Source organism: Strix aluco, chromosome 6 (genome assembly GCF_031877795.1).
Source record: "Strix aluco isolate bStrAlu1 chromosome 6, bStrAlu1.hap1, whole genome shotgun sequence".
In the NCBI taxonomy this organism is placed as follows: Eukaryota; Metazoa; Chordata; class Aves; order Strigiformes; family Strigidae; genus Strix; species Strix aluco.
Window position 1 is genome coordinate 2,527,752 of NC_133936.1, and position 18,071 is coordinate 2,545,822.

At 38.9% G+C, this 18,071-nt stretch overlaps 1 protein-coding gene across 1 annotated transcript in view; it reads left to right on the plus strand.

The window, feature by feature from the left end:
• NEB (nebulin) overlaps positions 1 to 18,071 on the plus strand; it is a 157,666-nt gene that overhangs the window by 51,375 nt on the left and 88,220 nt on the right. The window contains exons 31-51 of the mRNA XM_074828481.1: positions 239 to 550; positions 2,038 to 2,244; positions 2,985 to 3,089; positions 3,252 to 3,359; positions 3,747 to 4,058; positions 4,821 to 5,027; positions 6,578 to 6,682; positions 7,584 to 7,691; positions 9,181 to 9,492; positions 9,639 to 9,845; positions 10,317 to 10,421; positions 11,310 to 11,417; positions 12,163 to 12,474; positions 12,666 to 12,869; positions 13,346 to 13,450; positions 14,233 to 14,340; positions 14,713 to 15,024; positions 15,688 to 15,891; positions 16,247 to 16,351; positions 16,447 to 16,554; positions 17,516 to 17,827. Coding sequence (XP_074684582.1) covers positions 239 to 550; positions 2,038 to 2,244; positions 2,985 to 3,089; positions 3,252 to 3,359; positions 3,747 to 4,058; positions 4,821 to 5,027; positions 6,578 to 6,682; positions 7,584 to 7,691; positions 9,181 to 9,492; positions 9,639 to 9,845; positions 10,317 to 10,421; positions 11,310 to 11,417; positions 12,163 to 12,474; positions 12,666 to 12,869; positions 13,346 to 13,450; positions 14,233 to 14,340; positions 14,713 to 15,024; positions 15,688 to 15,891; positions 16,247 to 16,351; positions 16,447 to 16,554; positions 17,516 to 17,827 — 3,966 coding nt within the window. The remainder of the gene's footprint in view (positions 1 to 238; positions 551 to 2,037; positions 2,245 to 2,984; positions 3,090 to 3,251; positions 3,360 to 3,746; positions 4,059 to 4,820; positions 5,028 to 6,577; positions 6,683 to 7,583; positions 7,692 to 9,180; positions 9,493 to 9,638; positions 9,846 to 10,316; positions 10,422 to 11,309; positions 11,418 to 12,162; positions 12,475 to 12,665; positions 12,870 to 13,345; positions 13,451 to 14,232; positions 14,341 to 14,712; positions 15,025 to 15,687; positions 15,892 to 16,246; positions 16,352 to 16,446; positions 16,555 to 17,515; positions 17,828 to 18,071) is intronic.

Sequence of the window (18,071 nt, forward strand, 5' to 3'; positions counted from 1 at the left end):
CAGGGCATGTAACTGCTCATCTAGGTTTAGATCTGTACCAGGGGTCAAGACGAGCTGAGAAATCCAGAAATCCTCTTCTTTTTTTGACCTAAATAATCCTGTGCTGTCTGAAAAACAATTTATGAGTTTATAGAATGAACTGCAGTTGTTAAAATACTGAGTTTCAAAGTATTAAAATTATCAAAAGTATGTTTTCCCTTTCCAAAGTGGGTAAGGCTTTCTTTTCCTTTGTCTCTAGTACAAGTACAAGGAATCATATGAGAAAGGTAAAGGCAAACAGATTGGATACCGGAGCCTGCAGGATGATCCTAAACTTGTTCATTACATGAATGTGGCCAAAATGCAATCAGATCGTGAATACAGGAAGGATTACGAAGTCACCAAGACCAAATATCATACTCCTCTGGATATGTTCAGTGTGACAGCTGCCAAGAAAGCCCAGGAGGCAGTTACCAACGCTGGCTATAAACATCTAATTCACAATTATACACTCTTGCCTGATTCTGTGAATCTGGAGCTATCAAGAAATGTGATGCAGATTCAGAGTGATGTATGTCATGATTAATTGGCTCTTTTTATCTTCTCATAATGACTGTGTTACGCTATTAACCTTCTAATGCTAAAAAACGAACTATATTGGATTAACAGTAGATTGAGATGTAAATGTCTGGTCTGGAACCCTGTATTTTCCAAAGATTGTCGGAATTAGGTGTAGCTGATAAGTTCTAGGGAACTCACCTAGCAAGTAAAAACTTTCTTTGTGTCTCTACATATTTGGCTAATTCTCAGAAAATGAACATGTTTTTCTAATTCATGTATTTTTGTAGTTGGATTTGTAATCACAATGTGGTATTACTGTGATTATTATTTGTATTGTCAGAGATCGTAGGTTATGTACAGAGCCTATATTTTATTTAAGTTTACCGAAAATACACATTATGTATGTTCGGATTGTATCTAGGGATTTGAGATTTATTTATTTTGTTTACTTTTCCTTCCTGCCTTTATCCTCCAACAGATGTATATACCATGCATGATAAGCATTTATGAAAAAGCTTTATAATTTCCATTAAGTTTTGTGACTTGTTTCCATTTTTTTCCACTAGTGTAACTTTAGGGTCTGCTTGTTTATCCAGAAAGCATTTAGTTTAATCTGCTTTATTTAACAGTCCTCTGACAAATTTGAAATTCCCCAAGATATTGATAATCTGATTGAAAGTGTTCTTCAGATTTGAAGCATTGGTGGGAGAGGATAATGTGCATGTTCCCACTGGCCAACAGATAGAGGATCTGTCCTTTAGACACTCTTCTTTTGAGATGAAAACTTCTGGTTTTGAAGTTTTTTGCTTCCCCATTGTATTTTTACCTAGCCTCGCTGAGTTGGCTGAGCTTGCTTGCCTGTCTAACTCAGAATGTTTGCAAGGAGAGAAGTGTGATACTTGAGGACAAATTTTGCCCTGTATACACATGCTGTGAAAGTATGTGGTCTTTTTCCCAGACTCTGATATTCTCCCTGTTACTTCTAACACAGCAATTCAGGAGCAAGTTTTCTCTTTGCAGCAGTTTTGTACCTTTATCTGTTCTAAAAGCTATGTTATAAACTATGATTAAATAGGAATGGTGCCTGTTCAAGATTGTGCAGAACCAGGCCATTGAGCAGAAGTTGTTGAAACAATTTCTTTGAATTAATTCTACTGCAAACTGAGTCTACCAACAAACAAGAGTCTAATTTTAAATATTTTTGACAGATTTTTATATTTACCACTCAAAATTTTTTGTGAGGTCTGTGGATTTGATTTGTAGTGTGAGTTCTACACACTGGTTTAGTGAAAATAATTTCTTTATCCCTAACACATAAATAGTTGTTAATGTTATGCTAAGAATTTGGAAAACAGCAGCAGTTGTAATGGGCTTATCTAAATTTTCCTTCAAAAATGAATGACTGGGGGAAGTTTTAAGGCCTTACCTGGTTTTATGTATATAGGCATTCTAATTTTCCTTGTCTCACTGTGTTTTTCCTCATTTATTTTTAAAAAGAATGTGTACAAAGCTGACTTTAATAACTGGTTGAGAGGAGTTGGCTGGATACCAATCCAGTCACTTGATGTAGAAAAGGCCAAAAAAGCTACGGAGATTCTGAGTGAGAAGAAGTATCGCCAGCACCCCGACAAGCTGAAGTACTCTATTACAATGGATGCAATGGAACAAGTGCTGGCTAAGCAAAACGCCAAGACCATGAATAAGGTGAGAATTTGTTCAGATGATTGTGACTGAGCCACAGATTGGGTCTTTGTCTTGCAAAATTGTGGGGCAGGTGCATTCCCACTGAAGTCATTAGAATCTCAAATGGGTATGGTGGTTTGCTTGGTTAAGACTAGACACTAGGAGATGATGGAAGCCTCAGGCTGTATTTGTAATTAAGGGAGTTTCATTTTCTGTTTATAGAAATTAAAGATTCTCTTTTGTGTATGTGATTAAAGATGACTTCTCCAGATTTAAAGTGCTTTGGTAACCTTTGCTCTTTTTCTGCAGGAAGTAGTATTCATAGTGACCTGAAAAAAACCCTGAAATTCTGTCAGTTTTGTACAAGTTTCCTTGAAAAGTGGAGTTCTTTAAATTGGTCCCTGGTTATCTGGAACACCACTGATTCTTATTCCATGTTTGCCATGGAAAGAGGGTGTGTGGAAAAAAAAAAAAAAAAAGCTTTGCACTAAAGCAGGGAAGAATGCAGACTGAAAATTTTCAGTTTCAATTTTATTAGCTATCAAAACATACTTTGCAAATTTCTCAAATAAAGTACTAAAGAAAGAAGAGAAATATCATATTGCCACCTGGCAGTTATATTTATGAAGATTATTTGTAGCACTTATCGAATTTTACTGTACTGTAAATTATTATTTATTGCAAATGAGCAAAACAAAAGCAAGCTTGTATTTTATGAGTGCAGTGCCTTTTCGATGCTAAATATTACTTTGTAATTGCAGAGGCTCTACACCGATAAGTGGAACAAAGAGAAGACCAGCATTCATGTTATGCCAGATACTCCAGAAATTCTGCAGTCTAGAGTGAACCAGATCACAATGAGTAATGTGAGTTACCATGCTCACAGGGGCATTCAGTGTCTGTTGCATAGATCAAAAGTTGCTGTAATTTTTATGTCTTTTTTGAAAATATTTAAATTCAGGTGTAGGGTACTTCGGTAGTTCTGCCTTCATAATAGAGTACCTGTTCTCTTTTATGTTTTAAATTAGAAACTTTACAAAGCTGGATGGGAGGAAGACAAGAAGAAAGGTTATGACATGCAGCCGGATGCTATTCCAATAAAAGCAGCCAAAGCCTCCAGAGACATTGCAAGTGATGTAAGTTTGATTGCGTGATAGCACTCAGAGTAGCTATAAAGACAGAACATTTTCAAAGTGCTCTGTTATGCACAAATGTGTTTCTCCAAGCATCTTGCGTTGTTGAGGTTTGTTATATGCTTGATGGGATAAACCTTTGTGGTACTTGCTCTCCAGTGGAATAACACTGAACTGTGCTTTTTTGCTCTTTGTTCAGCAGGCTGCTGAGCTTCACGTGCCTGAGTTCAGTGGGCTGTTTTGTAAGGCTGGGTGTGTTTAAATGACTAAACCTGAGATCTTGTGATGGAAAAGGACAAATATTTTCTATGTTTTCAGGCATAAAATTGAGCTTTGTAGTGCATTTTTTTGATTTAAGTTTTTGCTGTTCTTTCTCTTTCCTGCTGCCAGTATAAATACAAACTAGCCTACGAAAAAGAGAAAGGAAAACATATTGGGTTCCGTAGCCTTGAAGACGACCCCAAACTGGTGCACTTCATGCAGGTGGCTAAGATGCAGTCTGATCGTGAATACAAAAAAGGTTATGAGAAGTCAAAGACTAATTTCCATACTCCAGTTGATATGGTCAGTGTTGTGGCAGCCAAGAAAGCACAGGAAGTGGCTACAAATGCAAACTACAAAAACTTGATCCATAACTACAATATTTTGCCTGATGCTATGAGTCTTGAATTAGCCAAAAACATGATGCAGATACAAAGTGATGTAAGTGAGAGATTCTTCAACCTTTGCATGGCAAATACAATAGATGCTTAGTTTATGAAAGCATACTGTAAGATAAATAATGCTATTTTCTTAGAGAAATTCATTTGGTTTTATACTAAAATGTAGTAAATGTAGTAAAGTAAAAAGACCTTCAGCAATGATAGCCATTGTATTTTTCTAAGACTCCGAAATACTAAGTTATACCTATTGCTAAAGAATTTGGGCTCAGAAATAAGTGATTTCATGTATAAAGTAAAATGGGTATTTACTGCTTACATGTCCCATCAGACTCTTCAGGAGCAATACTTGTGCGCAGGCCAAGACAGGAAAAGCTTCATTTTTCATTAATAGTTTTATCTTGTACTTCCAAAAATGTATCTTTTCAGAAGGGGAAACCAGCTGAGTAGCTATATTCTCAGATTTTCTGGGATGTTTAACCTCTAGAGAAGAGAGCCCTTTTTTCTCAGTATAGCGTTCAAGATAATCCTCTTCTTCAAGAGGGCCTTAGCATGTAACCTCATGTGAGCAATCTATATACATCATAAGGAGGATCTGAACACTGTATTAAAAGGCAGAGTAATAAAATAGACACCACTGTAAAAAAATGTGTTTCTAAAAAAACCTTGAATGCATCTGAATACTGTTTGCCTCTTTTTAGAATAAATGCATTCAAAATCTAATATTCATTAAACTCAGAAAGAAGTGTCATGATTTACAGACTTTTTCACGCACTTGATTATTTTCTTTTCTTTCTGCTTCCAGAATCAATACAGAGCAGAATATGATGAAAGTATGAAGGGTATTGGATGGATGCCACTGGGCTCCCTGGAAGCTGAGAAGAACAAAAAAGCAATGGAAATTGTTAGTGAAAAGAAGTATCGCCAGCATCCAGACAAGTTGAAGTTTTCTGTTCCTATGGATTCCATGAATATGGTCTTAGCCTTAAATAATGCTAAAATCATGGATGAGGTAAGCAAGTGTTCATCAAAATTCGTTTAAGTTTGCAGAAGTAAGAAACAAACTATACCTGATGTAGTAGTCAATCCTGTTGTATGCATAGCTTTGGAAATTGTCGATTTTGGCAGCTAATAAATATGCTTGAATGTCATTGTATTTCATCTTAATAGACCTTTGCTATACCTGAAAGCAAAGCATGACCCTAACATTTCTAAGAAATACATATAAAGGCAGACCTGGGGGTCATATTTTAGTAATGAAGTTTATCCAACATAACTGAATGTAGATTTTTAACAGTTTAAATCTAGGGGCTAAAAATACTGGAGTGATCCCTTTCAGAAATATGATTTACACTTTTAAACGTGTAGTCTTTTTCATTTGATGCCTATTACATTAATATGAAATTGCTACATGATATGAATGCTTTTATAATGAGAAATTTCTTTTCTGATTCTCCTGCTGAACTGACGTAATCTACTGGTTCTTTAGAAATGTCTAGACTTCATGTGCATTGTAGTTACAGGGACAATCAGAAGCTTATGTGCACTTTCCTTAGCTCTGTTTCCTCTAAGAAAAGCTTTTTTGCCTGTCTCAACTGATACTTATTTTCCAGGAGATAAACTAATGATCTTCCACTTCTAACTATTTTTTTTTTTACACCTTCTGGCTTGGCTTTTAGTTGTGGATTAACCTCGGTAAGCGTCTAAGCACCACACAGCCACTCGCTCACTTCCTCCTCTCCCCCACAGTGGGATGAGGGAAGAGGAGAGGCAGAGTAAAACCAAAAAAAAACGTGTGGGCCAAGATAAAATATGTTTAATCAACAAAGGAGAAGTGGAAGAAGAAAGAAAGAAAGAAAACAGAACAAGTGATGCAAAAGCAATCACTTGCCACCTCCCATGCGTAGACTGGTGCCCAGCCATGTTGGGAACAAAAGATGTCTAACCTCCCTAAACTCCCTCCTCTCCCTTCCTGTTTTTTTGTTTGCTGAGTGTGACGTTATGTGGCATGGAGTATCTCTTCGGTTAGTTGGGTTCATCTGCCTGGTGATGTCCCCTCCCAACCCCTTGCACACCCCAAGTCTATACCCTGTGGGCGCAGAGAAACAGCCTTGACACTGTGCAAACACTGTTCAGCAACAGCTGAAACAGGAGCATGTCATCAGCATTGTTTTAGTCACAAGTCTAAAAGGCAGAATGGTTCAAGCTGCTGGGAAGAGGATTAACTCCATCCCAACCAGACCCAGTACATTTTGAAATCTATTGCTTGCTGCTGTTCAGTGTGCTTGAATATGCTGCTGGGTGAGAGACAAGCCATGAAATGCTCTGGCAAGATTGGTATTTCTTCCACTTTTCTTTCAGCCTCACACCATTAACTTTATAAGAGCTAATTCCTGATTCACACTGCTCTTAAGTGCTAAAATAAAAAGACAGATGCTCCTACCATGTTGGTAGTCGCATCATTGTAAAGAACGTTTCTATTTCAAATAGAAAATCCTATTTTAAATTGTTTTATTTAATTTTTTGGTTATGTTGACATCCCTTATTTTTTTATCCTTCCAGCACAAGTACAAACAAGCATGGGAAGAAGACAAAAAGAAAGTTCACATCATGCCAGATATTCCACAGATTGCTTTAGCAAAAGCTAATGCATTTAATTTAAGCGATGTGAGTACTGTTTGTAAGACTATGATGTTGCTCCTATTTTTTTTATTAGTAATGAGATGACAGCATACGAAAGTCTCCCTAATTCTCACTTTGCTAACCTCTAGTAATTTCACAAAAAGGTATCTGTTTTCCTTTTCCCTGCTTCCTTCCTCAAAATTAAATACAAAATTAAGTTACCATGAAAAAGCCATAGTATTTATAGTCAGATTACGAAGTGTTCACATAAGTAATTGAAATATAATAGTTATATAACTATATTGCTATGTAACTATATTATATTATTAAATATAGTATATAATATAACTATATAACTATAATAGTTAATACGACAAAATAGTAGAGTTTGAGTACTATCCGTGTTTGTCACTGTATTATTTTATTTCCCTGTGCACAAGGTTTTGTACTGGATTCAAAATTCTTGCAGACTGAACCTATTCTTTTGGTAACAGATGATATTATAGACAGTTTTTCAGTAGCCAGTTGTTAAATCTGCATATGCTAAATAAAGTATTGTTTGTAGTTGTACACATTTTTAATGTGCACAGAAATAGACTTATTTATCTCATTATTTTAAAAGCTGACATCCTTACAGATGTAACTTTTCACCAATATTTGTGCATGTGGGAAACAAATGCAATTTCTTGCTCTTCTGTTTTAGGCTATTGTTAGTGATTATAGTGCAGTCCAGCTGCACTGATGTGTGAATACTAGAACTGGAGTTAATTTTGAAGGAGTATTCATCTCTCTGTGCCCCTGAGTGCCTTAAACAACTGTTCAAGGCGTATTAAACATGTGAATAGTCTGTGTTTCAAGTTACCGTATAAAATTAATAGAGTTTTATTTAAGTGAGTGTGCTGTGTTTTGCTTTTTTAAAGGATATTTCTTTTCTTTCTCTTCACAGAAAATGTACAGACTTTCATTTGAAGAGTCTAGGAAGAAAGGGTATGATCTCAGAGCTGATGCTATCCCTATTAAGGCTGCCAAAGCTTCTAGGGACATTGCTAGTGATGTAAGTTCTTGAAAGAAAAAATGATCCATTTCAGATATTGTAAAACATTGATTTCTGGACACAATTCAATTTTACATGCCAAATATATGAAGTCTTTTTATTCTCTTGCTTGTAAATAATTCTGACATAATATATATTCTAATACATTTTCTAGCAGGGTTAAAGAACCATTTCTTCATTAGAAAGGTAAGGAGATATATGAGGCACTCTTAGAAGAAAAAAGGCAGTTCATTCCTCAGTGTGATGGTGCTTGGATGCATTTATAAATGGATGTGGTATATTTGTAGTTTAGACAGAATGTTCAGAGATCATTCTTAGAAATACTTGAAAAGAACAGATATGGACTTAAATTATTTTTACTGCAGTGGTACAGTTATTTTTATTCCTTTGGTGACAGTCCCATTAAATTTCTTAGTGCAGAGAATACACACTTCTGGAATCAGGACCATTCTGAAATCCTTTGTGTATCAGTGATGAGGGATTTTCTGTGGCAGGGGCAAATGCAGCCTGAGAGAGGGGTGAAGTTAGAGCCTAAGGGCATGTTATTTAGCCCAACATATTTTTGACAACTTAGGGGATGTTGCAGCCACTGCAAAGTCAGTTTGCTCTGCCACTGCTCTGAGGGGAACATACTTCCATTCTGAGTTCTCTCCAAGAAGTAAGCAGTGAAGGAAAAAGGAATTGATACTTGATCTGTGTAGTTCATTGTCCAGGGTTGATTAGAGATTGAGGAAGGGGTTAAGAATTTGAACTATTGGTTTTATTAAACAAAAACATGCAAAAATTCTTGAATTTTGTAATCATTTGAACAAGTGAACCTAATGGAAGTGATGATTAGATCTTTGATTTTATGGTTAGTCTTTACATACAAACTCAAGTATTCTGAGTATGGTGCAGACTACCATGAAAATAGTTACAGAAGCCAAATATTGGAAGCAGCCTAGCAGCAGTAACAGAGAACTGTGTGGGTTAATGTACCTTGGTTCTAGCATTTGCGATACCTCATCTTGGAGCTAATATGGGTATCTCTAAACTGTAGTGTGAAAAGAATAAAAAATGCACTTTTTCCAAAGAACTGTCTGCAGCAAACCGGATCTTATGTGTTCCTTTGCCTTTTGCTTTCCGTCAGTATGTTTCGTATTTTCATTGTGTCATTTTTAATGAGATTAGAAAGTAATTGAACCCCAGGTTACTCCTGAGGAGCAACCACAGGCTACACTGAATGTTATGCAGGAGCTGAATAAACTATTGTAAGGAAATTTAATTTATTAAGAAAGTGTTTTAAATATATTGCTTTTAAAAGGGACACTAGACATCTGTTTTGCGTTAGAGTGCACCCTAAGAGTAAGTGGACAAAGCCCCCACCTCAATATGCCTTGTGATGTTTTCTTAACAAAGTAAAAATCTTATTTTATTCCCTTATAAGATAGATATTGCTTATTAAACAAATGAAGTAGAATTAAAGTCTCTGTCTTTGTTCTCTTTACAGTATAAATACAAATTAGGTTATGAACAAGACAAGGGAAAACTTGTAGGCTTCCGCAGCCTTCAGGATGATCCCAAACTTGTCCATTATATGCAAGTGGCAAAGATGCAGTCTGATCGTGAATACAAGAAAGCTTATGAGATGAGCAAGACACATTACCAGACGCCTTCTGATACACTCAGCATCGTGGCAGCTAAGGAGGCCCAGGATCGTGTAACCAATACTAACTACAAACGACTGATTCACCAATATATGCTTCTACCAGATGCAATGAGTTTAGAACTGTACAGAAACATGAATCAGATACAAAGTGACGTAAGTTTTTGTTTTCTTTCAGTCATTCACACCTGTGACTTTTTTGTTCCTGTTTTTTAATTATGGCTGTGTTTTGGAAACAACAGAATTATTTGGTATGAGCCATTTGTAAATTGTAAACTTTCCTTTTGTGTTCTGCTTGGCAGAATGAGTACAAGCAGGATTACAATGAGTGGTTCAGGGGTATCGGTTGGAGTCCTGCTGGTTCTCTGGATGTGGAGAAATCTAAGAAAGCCACAGAAATTGCAAGTGATCAGAAGTACCGCCAGCATCCCAGCATGTTCCCGTTTACAAAACAGAATGATGCCATGGACATGGTGCTTGCAAAGCAGAATGCAAATATAATGAACAAAGTGAGTATTTATGGAGAAAATTAGGCAGATGTTCACATATAATCCATTTCGATAAACAGTCTATAAGTCTCTGTCACCACCTTGTGTTTCCCTGGGGAAAAAACCTGTCACTTACAGGTTCCTCTTTTTTCATTTTTTTTTCTTAATGAAACAGTTACTGATAAACAGCATTGGTTAAATAAATCTTTTCTCATTTTTCTCATTGCTACCTCTCCAACCTCTATTCCTTTCATTCTTGTATAGAAATTACTGGCCCTGAAAAGCTTGATAGTTGGACTTCATTAGAAGCAAGAGTGGATCCTAATTCAGCTGATTCTGGATTAGGTCATTTCATAGTAAAATAAATCTAAGTCAGCACCTCCGTCTTTTTAGCGATTCGTATCCAAAGTGTGCAAATGGAAAGGTGAAAACCCTGAAAGAGCCATCCTTTGTTATTTATATTAACGGATCTGATGTTACTTTTTCCAATAGCATGCTTATACTCAAGCTTGGGAGAAGGATAAAACTCAGGTTCACGTGATGCCAGATACACCAGATATTCTACAGGCAAAACAGAACAAGACGAACTACAGTCAGGTAGAGTTTTTTAACACTTCCTATTGCATTTAAAATTAATATCTACTTTCTTCAATTTTAAAGGTGCCTCCCATTTAAAAATAAGTACTTAATTTGTATAAGTTAGAAGAAATGGAATGGGGGATTTAGAACAGAGGCAAAAATTTTTATGTGAGTACTATTTTCAGAGTACCAGTAAGTACCATCTTCAGGCCAGCAAAGTAACAGCCTAAATTACATTATAATGTATGGAAAATATAAGTCCTATTTTTGAAAACTGGATGTGCATAGTCCATACTCTATGCTTACCACAGAAATCAATCATGTTAAAAATTCCTTACTATAAAATAGCAAGTTCATTGTGTATATTTTTAACTTAACATATGGGAAAAGAAATATGTGCAGTGATTCTAACTTTTCTGTCAGCTTTCAAATATGAGAAAGTGACAATTGTGCCCATATGAAATACTTAGGTTTTGCTTTGCATGATTGCTCAGAGGCAAATCTTTGGCTTGCAAGTGCTGGGAGTTAAAATCGACTGTGCACAAACTGAATTGATGATTAAATGGCTACATTACAGCCTTACTAATGAAAATTTCGTTAATTTTCAGTTATCCCAGATGTATAAATTTCACATTCCCCAGATATATTTCAAATCCCCAAGATAAGCTATAGTAGGAAGCTGCTGCAGTAAAGAAAAACTGTATAGTCACTAGCCCAAGGCTTGGAAGACCTACGGTCCTTGCTTATCAGTTTCCCATTTCTCAGTTCCCATTCTAGTAGCCCTTCTCTTGTGACTGAAGCCTGTGAGATAACCTGACTTTGGTAATACGGATCATGAGCATATCTAAATAGAAGGTGACATATGTATTACTAAGGCTTTTTAATTAATATTATTTTTGATTTTAGAAACTATACAAGCTTGGCTGGGAGGAGATGATAAAGAAAGGCTATGACCTCACTCCTGAAGCCATTTCAGTGAAAGCTGCCAAAGCTTCAAGGGACATTGCAAGTGACGTAAGCAGTGTTTCTAATTCAATACACTTTATCTAGTTGCTCTAACCTACAGAGTCACACTAGACTGAGATGCACTTCTCTGCTAAGGTGTGTAAAAAGCAAAACTGCTGACAAAACTCTTTCCTGATCTGTTCTTGTCAGTGAAGCAAACAATTTAAGAAGGGTTGCTCTGGCATCTTGACAGTTGCAGAGATTGTGGTCCATCCATGAAGTGGCTAGTCATGCAAAGTTAGGAGCTGTCTGCTCCTTTGGGTGTTACATTTTCAGAGCACCAGCAAATTTGGTCCAATTAGCCCAGTGCCTATACTGAGAAATCCTCCTTACAACTCCGAAGCAGATGTGGTGACACATGTATTGCTCTTATCATCATGTGGTATGAATGCAACTCCTGGATTTATTCAAGAGATTTTATTAATCATTAGGAAATGTTTTCAGTGCTTAAGCATCTGCAATTTTCATTGCTGATTAAGTGTGTCAGCCTTTGGGAGTTCTGAACCATCTGAATCAGATGGCCCAGGAGACCATTCTTAGAGCCGTGCACTCTTCCTCGAGCATTCACTGGCACCAAACGATGCACATTAATCAAGGGGCTACTAAAACTTTACATGAGATGCCATAACAAGTCACTCATTTCATTGGTAATGAGAAACATTGAACTGAGAGACTGTATTGATATTTTGCTTATCTATTTTACCATTGTCTGTTTCTTATTGTAATTTCAATAATGCAATCTTTATCATTTTAGTACAAGTACAAAGAAGGTTACCGCAAGCAGCAGGGACATCACATTGGATTCCGCAGCTTACAGGATGATCCTAAGATGTTGTGGTCTATGCAAGTAGCTAAGATGCAGAGTGAGAGGGAGTACAAGAAAGATTTTGAAAAGTGGAAGACAAAGTTTAATATGCCCGTGGATATGTTAGGCTTCCTTCTGGCTAAGAAATGTCAGGAATTGGTTAGTGATATAGACTACAAACGAACACTACACCGCTGGACTTGTCTGCCAGACCAGGTTGATGTCACCCAGGCAAAGAGGGTCTACGAACTACAGAGTGATGTAAGTTTCCTCTGCATTTATTTATTTTTTTGTGAGATATTTCCTACGTATTGAAAAGGATCTTTAGTAACTCTTTTGATGTCAGTACGGATCAGATTGAAGCTAAAATACCAGTTAGTCTTTTAATATGGTTTAATAAATGAACAGGGAAGTAATCTGCTATGTTTCTGATTTTTTTTTTTTGTTAACAGAATCTGTATAAGTCAGATCTACAATGGCTCAGAGGCCTTGGATGGAGTCCTCTGGGATCTTTGGAATCTGAAAAGAACAAGAAAGCTTCTGAAATACTGAGCGAAAAGAAATACCGGCAGCACCCAGATACTATTAAATTCACAAGTATCCCAGATGCCATGGATATCATTTTAGCAAAATCTAATGCCAAAAACAGAAGCGATGTAAGTTGCCTCTAGAGACAGAACATGTGATTCCATAAATGAATATATTAGTATACATTTGTTAAAAAGATCTCCATATCAGAACACGTGCTTAAAATAGACAAATATCAGATGTTTATGATCAGTGCCTTACTGCTCTGTTGTCAAGTGCTATCTCTTGTTCAGAAGATTAAGGTCTTCAGTGCTGTATAACTTAACTCAGTAATAACTGCAAATAAGGCCCTTACTATGTAGTATGTAAATGTATTGTCATAACGCTGTTCCCTTGACATTTCATGGATATAAAGAAGAAAAAAAAAGGTGGTATTTCAGTGAGAAGTTATCATATTATTTGATTTTAATATCCTGCATTGTTTACATTGCTCATGCTTGCATAGTACATCTTTGATTCACTGTTGTTGAGAAGAGGTAAACTGAATTTACTGCTATGCATATGAGTCTTTTCTTAGCCAAGGTGGTTTTGTGTCTCTTTTCAGATACTGTACAGAGAAGCTTGGGACAAGGACAAGACTCAGGTTCACATCATGCCTGATACTCCTGAAATCCTGTTGGCTAAATCAAACTTAATTAACACAAGTGATGTAAGTGTGGCTATACAATGTTTCCTTTATGGAATTTGGGTTTACCCATTTTGCCTTTAGTTTAAAAAGCAGGAGAGTAATTCTGCGATTCTAACAGCTGTAAGCGCACCTGTGATCTTTTCCTGTGAAAATTGTAATGCACTGGGAAGCCTGAGTGGAATTGCCAAAATACGAAGTGGAAGTGGAGTTGCTAGAATATAAAAAATACCAAGAAAATATTCAGCACAAGTTAGCAATTTTCTCTCTCATCCCTGCTGATCGTATTAACATTGTAGATATGTGTTCAGTACTTCATAGTAAGCCTGTCATCTTGTTAAAATGTCTGATTATATTGAATTGCCTCTTTAGAATTAAATAGGATTATGTAATTTACATCAGGTTCCTGGTTATAATGGAACAAATAAAGACTACCTGCAAAGGTAAAGAAATGTTAGCAGCTCTATCATAAGAACTCAAGAAGACAAAAATATTTGCAATTGAAATTGGGTGTTGTATTACCTCTGTAGAAGACTTTAAGAATCATTCAGATGAATATGTTAAGTAAAAAAAAAAAATTGATCTCAAATGAGAATCATAAAACATACAGGTAGTAATTTTTAAATAATTTAGATCATCAGTTACAAAATACACATTATTAAAAACAAGATATGGATTTTAATTTCATGAATGAAACTATGTTTGGAATCTAATGCTTTATTTTCAGTATTCAGGGGAGGAAAGCTGGAGTACAGGAAAACTCTAGAGAGCTTTATTTGCAATAATTATGAATCCTTCTCCAACAGAAACATTACAAGTTAGGATATGAAGAGCTGAAGAGGAAAGGCTATGATCTTCCTCCTGATGCTATACCCCTCAAGTCAGCAAAGGCATCCCGAGACATAGCCAGTGAAGTAAGTCTTACAGAGTGAAAAATAATAGTGGGACACAGAGCTGGTACACAACTGGATAAAGATTAACTTTAAAGATTAATTAATTAAATTTTAAGTAGTCTTATATTGCTGCTCTCCCCAGAGGTTGTGTAATTCTTGAAGATGTAAAGTTAATTAAATTACATACAATAATTTACAATGAGATAGTATATAACTATAAAAAAATCAGTTAATATCTTCTGGAGATGCAATAAAACCACTAAAAATATTGAAAAAATATTGAAACAAATTAAAATACATTAGATTTGAAAATGTAACTGCTATATTAAAAACAGAGAAATCTAAAATGCAGCTGGAAGAGAAGTGATAATTATTGTTTCTGCATTCAATTAGTACCAATACAAAACTGCGTACCGAAAGCAGCTTGGCCACCACATCGGGGCCCGGAACATAGAGGATGATCCGAAGATGATGTGGTCAATGCACGTAGCCAAGATCCAGAGTGACAGGGAGTACAAGAAAGCCTTTGAGAAGACAAAGACACACTTCAGTAGCCCAGTGGACATGCTGGGAATCGTGTTGGCCAAGAAATGTCAGGAGCTGGTGAGTGACATCGATTACAAGCACCCTCTGCATCGGTGGACCTGTCTGCCGGACCAGAACGATGTTGTACAAGCCAAGAAAGTGTACGACCTTCAGAGTGATGTAAGTTGTTCTCTACTGGCTGTGTGAATCCCAGACATCTCTCTTGTGTTGTGTTCCTTTGCTGGAGAAGGTCTGGGTGGGGAGCGTAAGTCCAGGCTGATTCTGTGAGAGCAAGACTGTGTTGTGGCCGTAGTGTCTTGCTGAGAGTTGGTGTTGTGAAAGGTCAGGAGTGAAGTTTGAGTGGTCACAGAAGAGCCTTGTCTTGCCTTGAGCATTTTGTGGGGAGGGTTGCTGCAGGTGGCTGCAGTTCTGCATGGCAGGGGAAGGGCAACGGAGTCAATATTTTCTCTTGGAGGAGCAAGAGTGGGCAGAGACAAGCCATGGGTGCAGTGGCGAACGGCATGAAGAGCGTTAGGTGATCAGGTCTAAGACGCCTGCTGTGTCTCTGCCAGCTGGAGGTTGCCAAATGGGTCAGGATTTTCCTGGGGGGAGTCAGAAGATGGAGGGGGAGGATCTGTGGATCACTTGGCACCTGGTTGTGCTGGTGTAGTGGTGGGAAGCTGGGTTGTGGGGAGCTGAGGTCAGTGGGAGCCTGTTGTGTGGTGGCTGGTGGGTTGACCCAGGGGAGTGTGTCTTGGTAGGCCAAGGTTCCCTTGGTGGGAGGAGCGGTTGTGGGGAGCAAGGAGGTTGCTGATCTGCTCTGTGTCCTTGCTGTCCTTTCAGAACGTGTACAAGTCCGATCTCCTGTGGCTGAGGGGCATTGGCTGGTCCCCAAGTGGTTCGCTGGACGATGAGAAGAATAAGAGGGCGAGCCTCATCCTGAGTGACAAGAAGTATCGGCAGCACCCGGACACCATCAAATTCACGAGCCTTCCCGACTCGATGCCGATGGTTCTGGCAAAACACAACTCTGAAATTATGAACCAAGTGAGATTTCCTTGTGTTTGCAGCTGGAAGGAAAGGAGTGCATTTCCCAGGACGTTGGGCTGTCTCCTTCTGGGGCCTGGGTTTTACAAGGGGGATATTGGATCTTCTTCATCAGGGACTTGTGTTCCTTGATTTTGATGAAATTCTGTTTTGTGTGATTGGAGCAGTGAGTGGGTTCAACGTGGAAAAAAAAAAAAAAAGGGTGAAGTGTGGGAAAGTTTTGGGATGGGAAAAGGCGTCCCTGAGTCAGTGGAGGGTTGAGTCCCCTTGCTTCAGTTCCTCGAGCTGGTTTGCTCTTTGGGTTTGTTGCCCTGTGCTTGTATGGTCTAACTGCACGTTGTACTAATTTTTTCAGCGCTCGTACATATCAGCCTGGGAGAAGGATAAAACCAGCGTTCACATCATGCCGGATACACCTGGTATTTTGCTGGCCCAGCAGAACAGGTTGAACTTCAGCGAGGTGGGTGTTTGAGCTGGTGTTGAGTGTCTGTCCCTGGGCACTGCCACGGCCCGGGAAAGCATGTTGCTCAAGGACAATGCCTGTGTGTCTTTCAGAAACTGTACAAGCTTGCGATGGAGGAAGATAAGAAAAAGGGCTACGACATGCGGGCAGATGCCATTCCTATCAAGGCTGCTAAAGCTTCCAGAGACATTGCAAGTGATGTAAGTAGACAGGAGCCCTTGGGGGCATGGCCTGTGGTCATTTCCAGGTGCTTGCAGTTGGAGACCAGGGTTTGCAGCCTTCACCAAATGGAGCCAACGCAGGTCTTGCCCGTCATAACCATGCAGCTAGGCCGTAACTGTGTTGGATCTGGGGCCTGCCTGTGGCTGTCCCTGTACGTTATGGGTGTGCAGGGCTGTGAGGGAATGTGCAAGTGAGTGTGGAGGGGGTAATAGTGGGGGCTTGGTGATGACCATAATTCAGAGCAGTGTCCCTCCTGGGCTTGTGGCAGCATGTCCTGGTGCTGGGCTGGATTTTTTTGGTGGTGTGCTGCCCTCAGCACTGCCAGTCTGCACACCCGTGATGTTGCAGCTACACAGCTGAGCTGAGCATTAGGGAAGAAAACCCAAACCAAGTTTTCTGTTATGACTGGGGCGTTTATTCTTTCTGTCTAACCTGGGGGCAGATCCAGTCACTGGAGGCCAGTCATTACTGCACCCCAGAGTATCTTTTCAGGGCTCAGCTCTGCAGGAGTTGAATTTACTCTCCCATTGGAGGATCTGTAGTACAGATTTGTTCCGTTAGTGCAAGGGGATGAGTTCAATCTCTTCTCAGTCTTGAGGTTTCAGTAAGAGGAAGGAGAAAAGGTGTTGTGTTGCCCCTTGTGAAGGTTAGTGGCTGAAGGCCTGCAGCTGAGGCCACATGCTGGGCTGGTAGAGTAACACTCCTGAGATAGTTTGGTTGGAGCTACCGTATGGGCCTCCATGTGCCTCCTGTGCCCCAGCGTAGGTGTGGGGTGGAAGAGTAGGACACAGTGGGGTTACACTGTGCATAGACCCCTCTTCACATGCTGATCTTGCCAGGCTCCATTAGCAAAGCGCTTGCTCACAGGCGCTGCCACAGAATCGTGTCAGAAGGCAGAAGAGCTGGCCTGAAGCTGACTGAGCTTCTTTCACCCTGCAGTACAAATACAAAGAAGGCTATCGCAAGCAGCTTGGCCACCACATCGGGGCCCGGAACATAGAGGATGATCCGAAGATGATGTGGTCAATGCATGTAGCCAAGATCCAGAGTGACAGGGAGTACAAGAAAGCCTTTGAGAAGACAAAGACACACTTCAGTAGCCCAGTGGACATGCTGGGAATCGTGTTGGCCAAGAAATGTCAGGAGCTGGTGAGTGACATCGATTACAAGCACCCTCTGCATCGGTGGACCTGTCTGCCGGACCAGAACGATGTTGTACAAGCCAAGAAAGTGTACGACCTTCAGAGTGATGTAAGTTGTTCTCTACTGGCTGTGTGAATCCCAGACATCTCTCTTGTGTTGTGTTCCTTTGCTGGAGTAGGTCTAGGTGGGGAGCATAATCTAGGCTGATTCTGTGAGACACAGACTGTATTGTGTCTGTATTATCTTTCTGAATCATGTACTCATGGACTAGTTCGGGTTGGAAGGGACCTTAAAGCATATCCAGTCCCACCCCCATTCCCCCAGGCAGGGACACCTTCCACTAGCCCAGGTT